Below are 12806 nucleotides of genomic sequence, written 5' to 3' on the forward strand. Positions count from 1 at the left end.
CTTCAGTTTGTCCAGATCATTTTGCATTTTAAACCTATCCTCCAAAACACTTGCAACCCCTCCCAGCTTGGTATCTCCCGCAAACTTTATAAGTGTACTCTCTATGTCATTATCTAAATCATTCATGAAGATATTGACAGAACCGGCCCCAGAACTGATCCCTGTGGACCCCACTGGTTATGTCCTTCCAGCATGACTGTGAACCACTGATAACTACGCTCTGGGAACGGTTTTCCAACCAGATTTGCACCCACTCTATAGTAGCTCCATCTAGGTTGCATTTCCCCAGTTTGTTTATCAGAAGATCATGCAAGACAGTATCAGAAGCTTTACTAAAGTCAAGATATACCATGTCTACTGCTTCCCCCCATCCACAAGGCTTGTTACCCTGTCAGAGAAACTACCAGGTTGGTTTGACATGATTTGTTTTTGACAAATCCATGCTAACTGTCACTTATCACCTTATTATCTTCTAGATGTTTGCAAACTGATTGCTTAATTATTTGCTCAGTTATCTTTCTGGGTACAGAAGTTAAGCTGACTGGTCAGTAATTCCCCAGGTTGTCCTTATTTCCCTTTACATAAATTGGCACTACATTTGCCCTTTTCCAGTCTTCTGGGATCTCTCCAGTCTTCCATGATTTTTCAAAGATAATCGCTAATAGCTCAGATATCTCCTCAGTCAGCTCCTTGAATATTCTAGGATGCATTTCGTCAGGCCCTGATGACTTGAAGATATCTAATTTGTCTACATAATTTTTAACTTGTTCTCTCCCTAATTTAGCCTCTTATGATCCTACCTCATTTTCACTGATATTCACTATGTTAGACGTCCAATCACCACCAACCTTCTTGGTGAAAACAGAAACAAAGAAGTCATTAAATACTTCTGCCATTTCCACATTTTCTGTTATTATTTCCCCCCACACATTGAGTAACAGGCCTACCCTGTCCTTGGTCTTCCTCTTGCTTCTCATGTATTTGTAGAATGTTTTCTTGTTAGCCTTTATGTCTCTAGCTAGTTTGATCTCGTTTGGTGCCTTGGCCTTTCTAATTTTGTCCCTACATACTTGTGTTAAGTTGTTTATATTCATCCTTTGTAATTTGACCTAGTTTCCACTTTTTGTAGGACTCTTTTTTGATTTTTAGATCATTGAAGATCTCCTGGTTAAGCCAAGGTGGTCTCTTCCCATACTTCCTATCTTCCTACGCAGTGAGATAGTTTGCTCTTGTGCCCTTAATAATGTCTCTTTGAAGAACTGCCAACTATCTTCAATTGTTTTTCCCCTTAGACTTGCTTCCCACTGGATTTTACCTACCAACTCCCTAAGTTTGCTAAAGTCTGTCTTCTTGAAATCCATTGTCTTTATTTTGCTGTTCTCCCTCCTACCATTCCTTAGAATCATGAACGCTATCATTTCATAATCACCCAAGCTGCCTTCCACTTTCAAATTCTCAACCAGTTCCCTATTTGTCAAAATCAAATCTAGAACAGCCTCCCCTCTAGTAGCTTTCTTCACCTTCTGAAATAAAAAATTGTCTTCAATACATTCCAAGCACTTGTTGGATAATCTGTGTTATTTTCCCAACAGATGTCTGAGTAGCTGACAACTATCATCACCAAGTCCTGTGCTTTGGATGATTTTGTTAGTTGTTTAAAAAAAGCCTCATCCACCTCTTCTTCCTGATTAGATGGCCTGTAGTAGACCCCTACCATGACATCACCCTTGTTTTTTACCCCTTTTATCCTTACCCAGAGACTTTCAACAAGTCTGTCTCCTATTTCTATCTCAACCTCAGTCCAAGTGTATACATTTTTAATATATAAGGCAAAACCTCCTTCTTTTTTTCCCTGCCTGAGCAAGCTGTACCCTTCTATACCAATATTCCAGTCATGTGTATTATCCCACCAGGTCTCTGTGATGCCAACTATGTCATAGTTGTGTTTATTTACTAGCATTTAGCGTTCTTCCTGCTTATTTCCCATACTTCTCGCATTATTATATGGCCATCTAAGATACTGATTTGATCTTGGGGAACCAAGAGAAGGCTGGGACTATCCATGGGGAAGGCCTTGTGTGTGTCTATGCTGGGTTTGGGGTCTCTCTCACTCCAGGTCCATGTAGCTCCTTTGGAGAACTTAGCTGCCCACAGAATCCTCTTAAAAAGGAATTCACAACCAGACTCCACGCAAATGCAGTACAGTCTGGCTTCATGTTCTATTTTGTACTGTTTCTCTCAGGCTTGAGGGGGGATGACATACATTCTTTTCGGTTCCACTCTGCCCCTTATGCACCTGGCCAGTCTTCTCCCCATGTGCAGGTCTATATTTTCAGTATAGAGTTCTCTATGATGTACCAGAAAAAGGAAGATGTTGATGAGGAGATAGTTGCGTGACCCATTATTCCATTTGGATGGTACTCTTCAAGTGTGCATCCCAATGGTTTTATTGGGCCCCAATAAGATATGCACTTGTTAATTCTTGAACATGGCAAATACCTGTGGTGAAAGGAGATGAACAGGTGTGGAATGAGAACTGTATAGCTCAGCATAAATTAACCTCCATTTCAGTTAAACTGAGAAAAAGCCTACAATAGAAGAGCTTATAAGTCATTCACATTGATCACTTCCTGATTTTCTCTTATATTTTTTCTTCTTTTCTCCCCTTAAAAATCCCCATGGAACTAACAAAAATGTTAATGTAACATTACAGTTGCAGGGCCATTAAAAGTTAGGGAATTAAAAATGTTAAGGTTGCCTCAACAATAACTAGGGCACAACTCAAATGCCACAGTGAAGAGCATGATATGACTGATAGATTGCACATATTCAGCATTTTCTCATGTTAAATGTACATCTTAAAATATTGCTGTCTATTATTAAATATATGGGATGTACAACATTGAAGCCTTAATTCTTGGAATTTCTCGGTGTTTGATCTTGCAACTGCAGTGTGTGTGTGTGTGTTTCTAAATTAAAAGGAAATATAAGGGATGAGAGATTTCTCTGTGTGTGGGTGGATACATGGATGGATGGAAGGGATGACTGAGCAACAGAAGGAAAGATTTAAAGGCACCTGTAGGAAGAGGCAGAGAGACTGTTGCAGAGGATACCACGACAGAAATCAGGGAAAAGAGGAAAAAAGGCCAGAAAGGTAACAAGACTAGGAAGAATTAGTGTTTTCATTATATTTAAGCTTTTGAGGATAGGTGCGTCGATGCATCCAATATCATAATACACAAAAAGGGGAAATTAACTGAAAGTGAAATACAAAAAAAATTAAATTCATAAGAAAAACCCACACTACTAAATAATGCATAATTTGCCTGTGAAATTTTTTACAATAAAATACACTTGGGGCCAAGAGATTATGTGCTTCCAAAGAGGATATGAAAATTTATATGGATAATAATGTCATGGATTATAAAACCAAAAGGGACCATTGTGATCATCTAATCTGACCTCCAGTATAACACAGGCCACAGAACTTCCTTGAATTAATTCCTGTTTGAACTGAATCACATCTTTAGAAGAATGGTTTCAGAGTAGCAGCCGGGTTAGTCTGTATTCGCAAAAAGAAAAGGAGTACTTGTGGCACCTTAGAGACTAACAAATGTATTCGAGCATAAGCTTTTGTGAGCTACAGCTCACGTCATCGGATGCATTCAGTGGACATTCAGTCTTGATTTATAGATTTCCAGTGCTGGAGAAACCACAACAGACTTGGTAAATTGTTCCAATGGTTAATTATCCTCCCTGTTAAAAATTTGCATTGTATTTCTAGTCTACATTTTTCTAGCTTCAACTTCAGTGATTGGGTCTTGTTATACTTTGCCCGCTGGACTAAAGAGTGCTCTATTATCAAATTTGTGTTCCCTGTGTAGATACCTATAGATTGTGATCAGGTCACCTCATAACCTTCTCTTTGATAAACTAAATAGATTGAGCTCCTTGACTCTTTCACTATAAGGCATGTTTTCTAATCCTTTAACCATTCTTGTGTGTCTTTTCTGACCCCTCTTCAATTTATTAAAATCCTTCTTGAATTGTGGACATCAGAACTGGACACAGTATTCCAGTGGTGGTCAAACCCGTGTCAAACGAAGAGGTACTATTACCTTTGTACTCTGACTTGTATTGTTTATACTTCCAAAGATAACTTCAGCCCTTTTGGCCACAGCCAGTTATGTTATTCTTCAAGTATGTGTCAGTGTGTAGCCCACTGCAGATGAGCATGTGCCTCATGTGTGAGACTGTAGTTTTTTGGGGAGGTTGTTAATAGCAGTGTCTGTCATGACTGTCCATAGGACCTGTGGCTCCTCATGCTCCTGTACAAAGGCCAAAGGGTGGGGTGGCCACAACCTTCTCTCAGTTCCCTTTTACCACCCATGGCCATGAGACAGAATCTGGTGACTGTCTGATCCACTAGTTCTTAGCTCAGAATCTTCAGAACCACTTCTGATCTCCTGTTTCCCTCACCATGATCTGATTCCAACCATCTGGACCAAACTTTGTTAGTCGGACCATTTCCCCCACCTCCCAACCCATACAGGGCACTTCAGAATGGCAGACTCAAACGTGAATGCTTCCAGTTCTGTCCATCCTGTGATAAACTAATTCTACTAAAGGGCAGGCAGAGTAGATTTCTCTTTTGCCTGGGGTAATCACCTAATCACCTATTCTTATCCAGTCTTGATATGAGAGGCAGAGACTCCACTCTCTGGAACAGTCCAGGCAGATCTCATCAGACCCTGTGGAAACAAGCTCCAGAATCCTCCTGGTGGACAAGCCAGCATCTTCAAGCATACTATCAAGAAGGGGGGAGGGTGACATCTAAGATCACCATGGAGAAGACAGCACTGAGGAAAGATCTGGAATAGATATTGGTAGTGGCACTAAAGTCAGCTTAAACGTTGAAGCCTGCAGCAACACCTCCAGCAATGAAGTAGAGCACCAAAAGGAGTTGTTCCAAGCACCAAGGCAGAAATTCAAGAAAGAGCTCAGTGTCCTCCCATGAGGACAGTCACAGCAAAGCCTCTGGAGAGAAATCCTACAAACTCTGCATGATATTAATGCAACAGACTTAATGGTGTGTTCCTCTCTGTATCGATCCCATTGGGGCATGAGACTCAGACTGAACAAGGTCCTTCACTGGTGCTGAAAAATCTACCAACATCAGTACTGACTCTGATACTGACTTTGACACTTTAAACATGGGTGATGTCTGTAAAGAAATACGTTCTCCCCATCACTGAACAAAGAACCTTCTCCTCCCAAGGTCTGCAATCAGCAACACCAAGAGACATACAGAATTCTCCTGTAGGACCCAGCTGCCACTGGTTAGTCAAGACTCGCATTTGTCTAGCCAAGAACCAGCGAACCTTCCATATGCACAAGGTATGCTACCGTGGCACTACTGAGAGTCTCTCCAATCTCAAGACTGGTGTGTAGCTTTTAATTCGTAGGATGTTTACTTCCATATCACCATCCACGCAGGCCACAAGAAGTATCTAAGATTCACGGTGGGGCCTATTATTAATACAGGGTTCTGCCCTTCTGATTCTCCATGGCACCAAGAGTGTTTACCAAGTGCCTGAAAGTAGTGGCAACACATTAATGAAAACAGGAAATCCACATTTACCCCTACTGCCTGATTAGTAGCAGGTCCCAGCAGGAGCTTGAGACAACCTTAAATTGTGTCCTTTCTCTGTTCTCTCAACCAGGATTGCTTGTGAACTACAGTAAATTGTCTCTCATACCATCACACAGAGTAGAGTTAATAGGAGCTTTAGTCAGCTTCAGAGCAGCAAGTGGTTACCTGCCAGCAGACACGTTCTGGTCTCTTCAGTTTGTCATAAACAATTCACAGATGAAATAGACTATGACAGTCCCTATGTGTCTGGAGCTCATAGGCTACATGTCAGTGTGCACCTTGCCAAACTTCACTGTGGTCCTTACAACTTTGGCCTCCTCATCCAGATGGCTCATGAACACAGTCCTGCCTCAGGTCCGGTGAGCGCTCATTTGGTGGATAGACCCCTTGAATGTGTGGAAAGGGGTAACGTTTTCAGTCACTTCCCTGATGACAGCTTTTATCATGGATGATTCTGGAACAGGCTGGGGCATCCACCTCAACCACCTGCAAATGTACTGAGTAACATAAAATTGATGATTATAAGTTAAAACTCCCATTGACTTCAATAGGAGCAGGATTTCACCTTCTGGGTTTTCTTGTGTAGCCGGGTCGACATGAAAGACATGCTAACAGATTCACTTTGACTCAGTCAGGCACCTATCCTTTGAATCTTCACTTTATCTGCTTTCAGTTATATGGATAATTTTGGGGTAAACTTGGGTAATTTGTGTATTTTAGTACCTAGAATCTGTGGTAAAACCTCATCACTAAAGCAACACTTGCAAGCAGGTCACCCACTTGCAATTGAGCTGTGTTGACTGAGGATAAGGTGAAAATTCAAGAGTGTCTCACTGAGCCCAAATGATTTTGTCAGTATGACTTTAATTTCAGCCCAGCTAAACACACACTTGCTACTGAGGGATATCAGAGAAGCAAAAGAAAGTACCACTAATCAATGCAATAACTAAACCAGTGGTTTATAGTTCGGCTAGCATATAAATATCTCAAACAATTTATGGCTATTGTGGTCATGTTCTTTACATGTGTCCTAAATAAGGAGCTGTGTCAAATGATAGAATTAAGGATTACTCTCTTTGCTGTCTTCCAAGTACTTTGCTATAAAAATCACACTGGGATTCTTTCCAAGAATACTGATGTGGGGGCTCTTCATGGCCACTGCTAGATAGCCCTGCTGCAGTCCTGGCCTGAGAATAGGTTTTCAACCTATCAGAATTGCCTGGGATTAGTAAAGCAGTCTTCTCCCCCCAGTTGCTGCCCATGTCTCCTTCTTTGAAATACTTTATGAAGAATGCACATACCCAAACAACATAAGCAGAGGTAAGGCTTTGCACAATAGCAGAAAATAAATCTTTAAAACAAATCATAGTCTCTGAGGCTCTTGGGTACTTTTTTTATAACAAAATAGGAAAAGCTACTTAAAAGTAGAGATTCAGGATGCATGTTGCCCTAATTAGTTCTTGTCATTATTTTAGGCTTGATCCAACTCCCATTGCAGTCAATGAGAATCTTTGCAGTGACTTTAATGGAAAATAGATCAGCCCTACTGTCTGTTATGCTTACTCTCTTTACTCCCTTGGTTTCTTATTTACTCTCTTGAAAACAGAAGAGGAATACATTAAAAAAAATGTAAAAGATGGGATAGTGCATAGGGCTTTCACCTCTGGCAACCTGGGTTGTTCTTTCTTTCTTTCTTTCTTTCTTTATTTGAAAGTCTTTATTGTTTTTTTAGGTGGGGATACCAGTATATTGTTCATCCAAAAAAGATAGCGTGCAGGTCATTGGAAAGAGAGAAAGAACTGGTAGCAAGCATAAAAGAGAAAGGAAGAAGTTGGGTGGTCCACAAGGTATTCAATGAATGGCAATCAAATAAAATGAAAGTGTGACACAGAGCTTTACAGTATACAACTATAAATTATTGGCCACACATGTCAAGGAATAGGTTACGGCTACCTACAACCAAACTTGCTGGTTTTATACTAATTCCTAGCAGACATCCACTTCCCAGAACCACCTCAGAATTTGGATGGCATGAGTAGTAGTTTTTGCTCAAGAGACGCTCAGGAGTCCAGATCAGGATCCATAAGATGTTACAGATCAAGATTCAGCTGCATTTGCAGAGCTGATTAGGGAAGCTTGAAAAATGCCGGCTCCTTACTATGGTTTTGAGATCTGAGACTGGGAAGATTAATTTAGAATCATAGTGATTGCCACTGACCAAGGGAAAGTTTCTTCCTAGCTCCTCTAATAGTTAAAGTTTGGCTTATATGTTTAAGCATGAAGATTTATATCGCCTCCAAAACTCTTGCTTAAAAAACCCCCTTACTCTTACAACTTTTGTTACTCCATATAAATGTCCAATTCTTTTTTGAATCCTGTTAAACTTTGGCCTCAGGTAACTTGTGGCAAAGGGCTCCATGGGCTAATTCTGTGCTGCTGTGAAGAAATATTTTCTCCTATCATTTTTAAATGTGCTGCTTTTCAATTTACTTCAGTACCTTCTGTGCCTGACTGTTCTTCCAGTGCAGAGGTCCAATTCCCAATGATTTCAAAGCTTCCTTTCCATCTTTATGAATCTTCAAGGCATATTTACATACATTTTGGAATTAATGATTTTGCTAAGGGAGTGGTAACTATTTTGCCATTTTATTTTTTGTCTCCGATGTTTGGAAATTATTTTTTAAAGAAAAGTATTAACTTTTAATGTGCTTTAGTTTATCGGTTCCTTAGAAATTCTCTCTCCCTATCTGCCCTCAAAATATAACCACTTTCAACCATGACAAATCTGGGTGTGTGCAATTTATACACACTGTTCTTTTCTGATGGCTTCTTTTTCCTCTCCATTCAACAATATGAGTTCAATTAATTTTACTTTCTCCCGATGTATTAATAGTTGTACAAGGGAATTCCACTACGTTCAGAAGTGTTCTCCTCTCTTATACGTGTAGGTTTATTAGCAAGCATTTCCTAATCCACAGAAAAATCTAGTTTCACAAATAGATCCGAGCCACTTCAACTGATGGTTTTCAATTTCTATCCACTGGGGGACGAAAAGGGAGGAGGAAGTTTGTCAGAAACACTTTCGCTGAGCAGAAGAATGATTACCAAAGAGGTCTTCATTGACTGCCACCCACCTACAGTCGATAGTACTCAAATGAATACGCCGACAGTGAACTATATAAGACAGGTGAATGGCTGCTAAAGGCGCATCCTGCTGTTTTGGGTTTCGAACCGATCGCTCCCCATTCACTCCCTAACCAAAGAAGTAAGTCTGCACTTGGAGGAAGAGGAAGGAAAGTCTCTTAGCAACTTAGAGATACCAGAATTGAGCAAAATTTGATTCTACTTCAAGGTAAGCGCTCCCCCTTGTTCTCTGTTTAGAGAGAGAGAGACATTTTGCCAGGCTGCTGCAATTCTCTTTGTAATCAAGATGTGGTGGCTGGGGTTTAGCGATTTCTTTAATTATTCCACGGGTATTGTCACCACTTAGAATAATCAGGATCCGCTCGCCGCATCAATGAATGAAAGGCTAAATCTGTTCCTAATTCATTCCCAGAGCTAGTCATATGCAATAGCTGCCGGGGGAGGGCTGGAAACCTGAACCATTTTGGAGGCAGTTCGCTTGCTGCGAGATCTTTTTAACTCTTTTGGCAAAAGGGAGTTGGAAGCGATGCAAACATAAATCGGTTTGTAAATAACTGAATTATCCCCCCCTTTCATAATCCTAATTGTTTGCTATATTTAGAGTAGCTTACTTAAATGTATTAAGCTCTCTGCTAGGAGTCTCAGCCCGTCGTTATTGTGTTTGCCTTTTAAACAGCCTTTCATATTTGTCTCCGGTCCAAAATAATGAAACACCCCAGCATCCGTTTTCCTAAAATACTTATGGAAGTATCTTGGCTGTAGTATCCACACGTGTGTAATGTGCTCGCGTGGAGGGCGTTGAGCTCTCACCCTGCTATAGTAAAGCATATTAGAGGTTTGGAGTTTTAAAATGTATTCGTATCAGAACACGGGCTACATGGAACAATAAAGCGCTTAAATTCTCTTACCAGTCACCTAGCCGAGTCCCCTACACCCCCCCGCCCCCGAATGCCAGGAGTTTGGTCTATGAAAGTGCCTAGTAGATTTCCAGAGATGAAAGAAAAGGAGTACTTGTGACACCTTAGAGACTAACAAATTTATTAGAGCATAAGCTTTCCTGAGCTACAGCTCACTTCATCGGATGCATCTCACGGAAGCTTATGCTCTAATAAATTTGTTAGTCTCTAAGGTGCCACAAGTCCTCCTTTTCTTTGTACGGATACAGACTAACACCGCTGCTACTCTGAAACCAGAGATGAAAGGCAAGCCCTTAACCAGAACGGGGGGAAACTGTCATTCTAAGGGGAGAGACACAGAGAGGGTATTTTATATAATGAATATCAGTATGAGACTCTAGGGCAATGCCAGAGTAGTGCGGGGATTTCTAGTTCTATGGTTTACAAATCCTGGGAAGATTTCTCCCTCCTTCCCCATTAAAAGAAACGTCTCTGTCTCGGTTATTTGTGTCCAGCTGAAAGTTAAAACTGGCTGTAATTCCGCTGAATGACTAAAGCCTCAAGAGTGATCACACTGGGAGAAGAAAGCCAAGCAAATCCCCCAATAAAGCCCTGGATTGTAATATGTGTTGCTTGGTTAATACCCTTGTCCTAATCCGTGTCTATAAATGTGTCCTAAAAGGATCTGGGGTCTGAGATGAAACTGCAGCGCTTGGCGCGGTGGGCGGGGAAGTGTGGCGGGGCCAGGCAATCCGGAGACCCCTCCTCCTCCCCCACCGCCCCGAGCGCAGCGGGACTGGCACTAGCAAGGTCCCCAGCCCGGCAGCGCGCACTTGGAGATAGGGGCGCGAGAGGAGAGGGGTGCGCTGAGCCCAGCGCCCTTGCGCCCAGCCGGCTCCCCTGCGCGCCCAGTGACACGCGCCTCCGCTGCGCTCCATCCAGCCTGGTCCCAGCAGCGCTCTTCTTCCCCCGCGCCCGGCAGCCGGCTCAGTCAGCCCCATTGGATTCGCTCGCTTTCCCCACCCAGTGGGACAGGAGCCGGCCCCAGCATGAGGAGAGGGCTGGGTGCGGGCATGGCCAGGAGCTAACCGTGCTCTGCTCTCTCTTCTCCCAGGAGCCAGAGAGATGCGAGGGGCAAAGAGATGTCACGCTCTGCCTGCCATCTTCTTCCTGCTGCTCACTTCAGCCCCTGCGCCGCCGGGGGTCGAGGGCAGCAGCAGGGACCTGGAGGCGCCAGGAGGGGACAGGAGGACTCTGCTCAATCTCCTCTTGCAAGCTATCGGGGACAGCCAGAGCCACCCGCTCCACCCCTCTCCAAGGGGGGACAGGGTGATCTCCCGGCGCTACAGCGGCAGCGCCCTCTACTCCGCAGCTGTGGACCAAGACCCCCGGGTGACCTCCTCCTCCTCCGCCTCCAGGGAGCGAGCAGGGGGGCAGGTGCCCCGGCTCTTCACCAGCTCCAGGCACGTAGGTAAGAGCAGCGTCCCTTTCCCCCCTCCTTTCCCTTCCGCACCCCGGATCCCAGCAGGCGGGGGGACGGGTTTCAGTCACTAACCGCTCAGCCTCTCTCCCCATCCCTGGCCTGGCGGAGGGAACTTGTCCTCAGAAGCTGCGGTACTTGTCAGACCTAGGCCGGGAGGAAGGGCGCGTCTCCCCTGCTCCCCCGAGGGCAATCACGCGTGTTGTCTTGTGCTCCGTGGGGATCTGTATTTCGACCCTGCCCTTCTATCTGCGGGAGCGGGACGTGCTGATGGCTTTAGAGCCAGCAGGAGCCAAGCTGACCGTCATCCTGGCTGGTCTGAGATCTGCCGCTTTCACGGGGATCCCTGCCGCGCAGAGGAGCTGGCCTGAGCCTTGTAGAAACACAGAAGCAGAGAGCGAGCTTCCAGAAATCTGCTTCTCCTCTTCTTTCCCCCTTTGCCCCAGTGTCCTTGTCGCTGCTGCTCGGCTCCCGTTGCAGCCACCGCGGCGCGAAAGCTGCAAACTTTCGGTGCAGGCAGGAGCAGGAGCAGCGCGCGGATGTTTTGACAGGAGCCGAGCGCGTGGCCCGATGCCGCGGGATTGGATGCTGCTGCCCGTATGAGCTGCATAACTTTCCCCACCCTGTCCTTAAAAGTTTCTACCTAGGCGATTCCCACTCGCTTTCAGGTCCTCGGGTGCCTTGTTAGCCTTTAAGTGCTGCAGGTCTCCCGAGGCTAAGAGCCTGCGTTTACCCGTGAGCCGCTGTCCCTCTCCCTTACACACCCGCAGGCAGAGCGCAGGAGGTCAGATGACGGGCTGCAGCAGCTGAAAGCGCCGGGGTAGGGAGAGCCGCTGGGGGCGGGGGTGAGCCGCGGCAGCACGGGAGGCTTTTGCAGAACAGGGGCTTCTTTATCAATCGCCCTCGTTTCCAGGCGGCTCTACTCTCGGCAGCCCCTGGATTTGTTTCTGCCTTTGCGTCCCTCCCGGGGTAGACGCAAAGACAACTAGCAAACAAATATAGGAAGCGATTTGTTATCCTGCCGCCTCCGCTTTGGCTCCATTCCCCAAACTAGCAGTTCAGCTTGTCTCGGGGTGTGTGTGTGTGTAGGGGGGAGGATAAAGTTACACCAAACTTACCAAATCATGCGGTCCTTATCCGGAGGTGTGAGAGGGGCAATCGAGTTTACTGGTGCCATGTGATTGTCACTTTGGCTGCAAAAATCGAGCTTCATACCTTTTTGCAAAAACAAAACTACTGAGTAGTTGTTTTAAATCAAGCCCTTCGCTTTTCACATTTACATTGACTTGTTCTCTCCTTGGGTCAGCACAGAAACAATTCGCAGGAAAACGAATACCTACCCACATTCTGCGCTGGCAGTTGTGTTCTTCCTAGAATTAAGCACAGAGAAAATAACTGGTGTCCCATTTAGCTTTGGATTTATTAATTCAAGATGTCTTCAGTTTTATTGACACTGACAGCACCATTTGGTCCAGATATTAATTAAATGTTAGCCACTTTCATGAGTCTGCCTGGGGGATATGCAGTTTAAGTTTTCTTCTTTTTGTGTGAAGAAGCTCAGAGTAGGTCAGAAACGTTGGTACCATTAAACAATGAAGTATGGCAGGGGAATGAATTGTGGGTTTGGGCACAA

At 44.2% G+C, this 12806-nt stretch overlaps 1 protein-coding gene across 1 annotated transcript in view; it reads left to right on the plus strand.

The window, feature by feature from the left end:
- The first annotated feature begins 10528 nt into the window (after nucleotides 1-10528).
- The window catches only part of ALKAL1 (ALK and LTK ligand 1), a 50000-nt gene continuing 47722 nt past the window's right edge, over nucleotides 10529-12806 (plus strand). The window contains exon 1 of the mRNA XM_007064109.4: nucleotides 10529-11164. Coding sequence (XP_007064171.1) covers nucleotides 10819-11164 — 346 coding nt within the window. The 5' untranslated portion in view covers nucleotides 10529-10818. The remainder of the gene's footprint in view (nucleotides 11165-12806) is intronic.

This window comes from Chelonia mydas, chromosome 2 (genome assembly GCF_015237465.2).
Source record: "Chelonia mydas isolate rCheMyd1 chromosome 2, rCheMyd1.pri.v2, whole genome shotgun sequence".
NCBI lineage: Eukaryota > Metazoa > Chordata > Testudines > Cheloniidae > Chelonia > Chelonia mydas.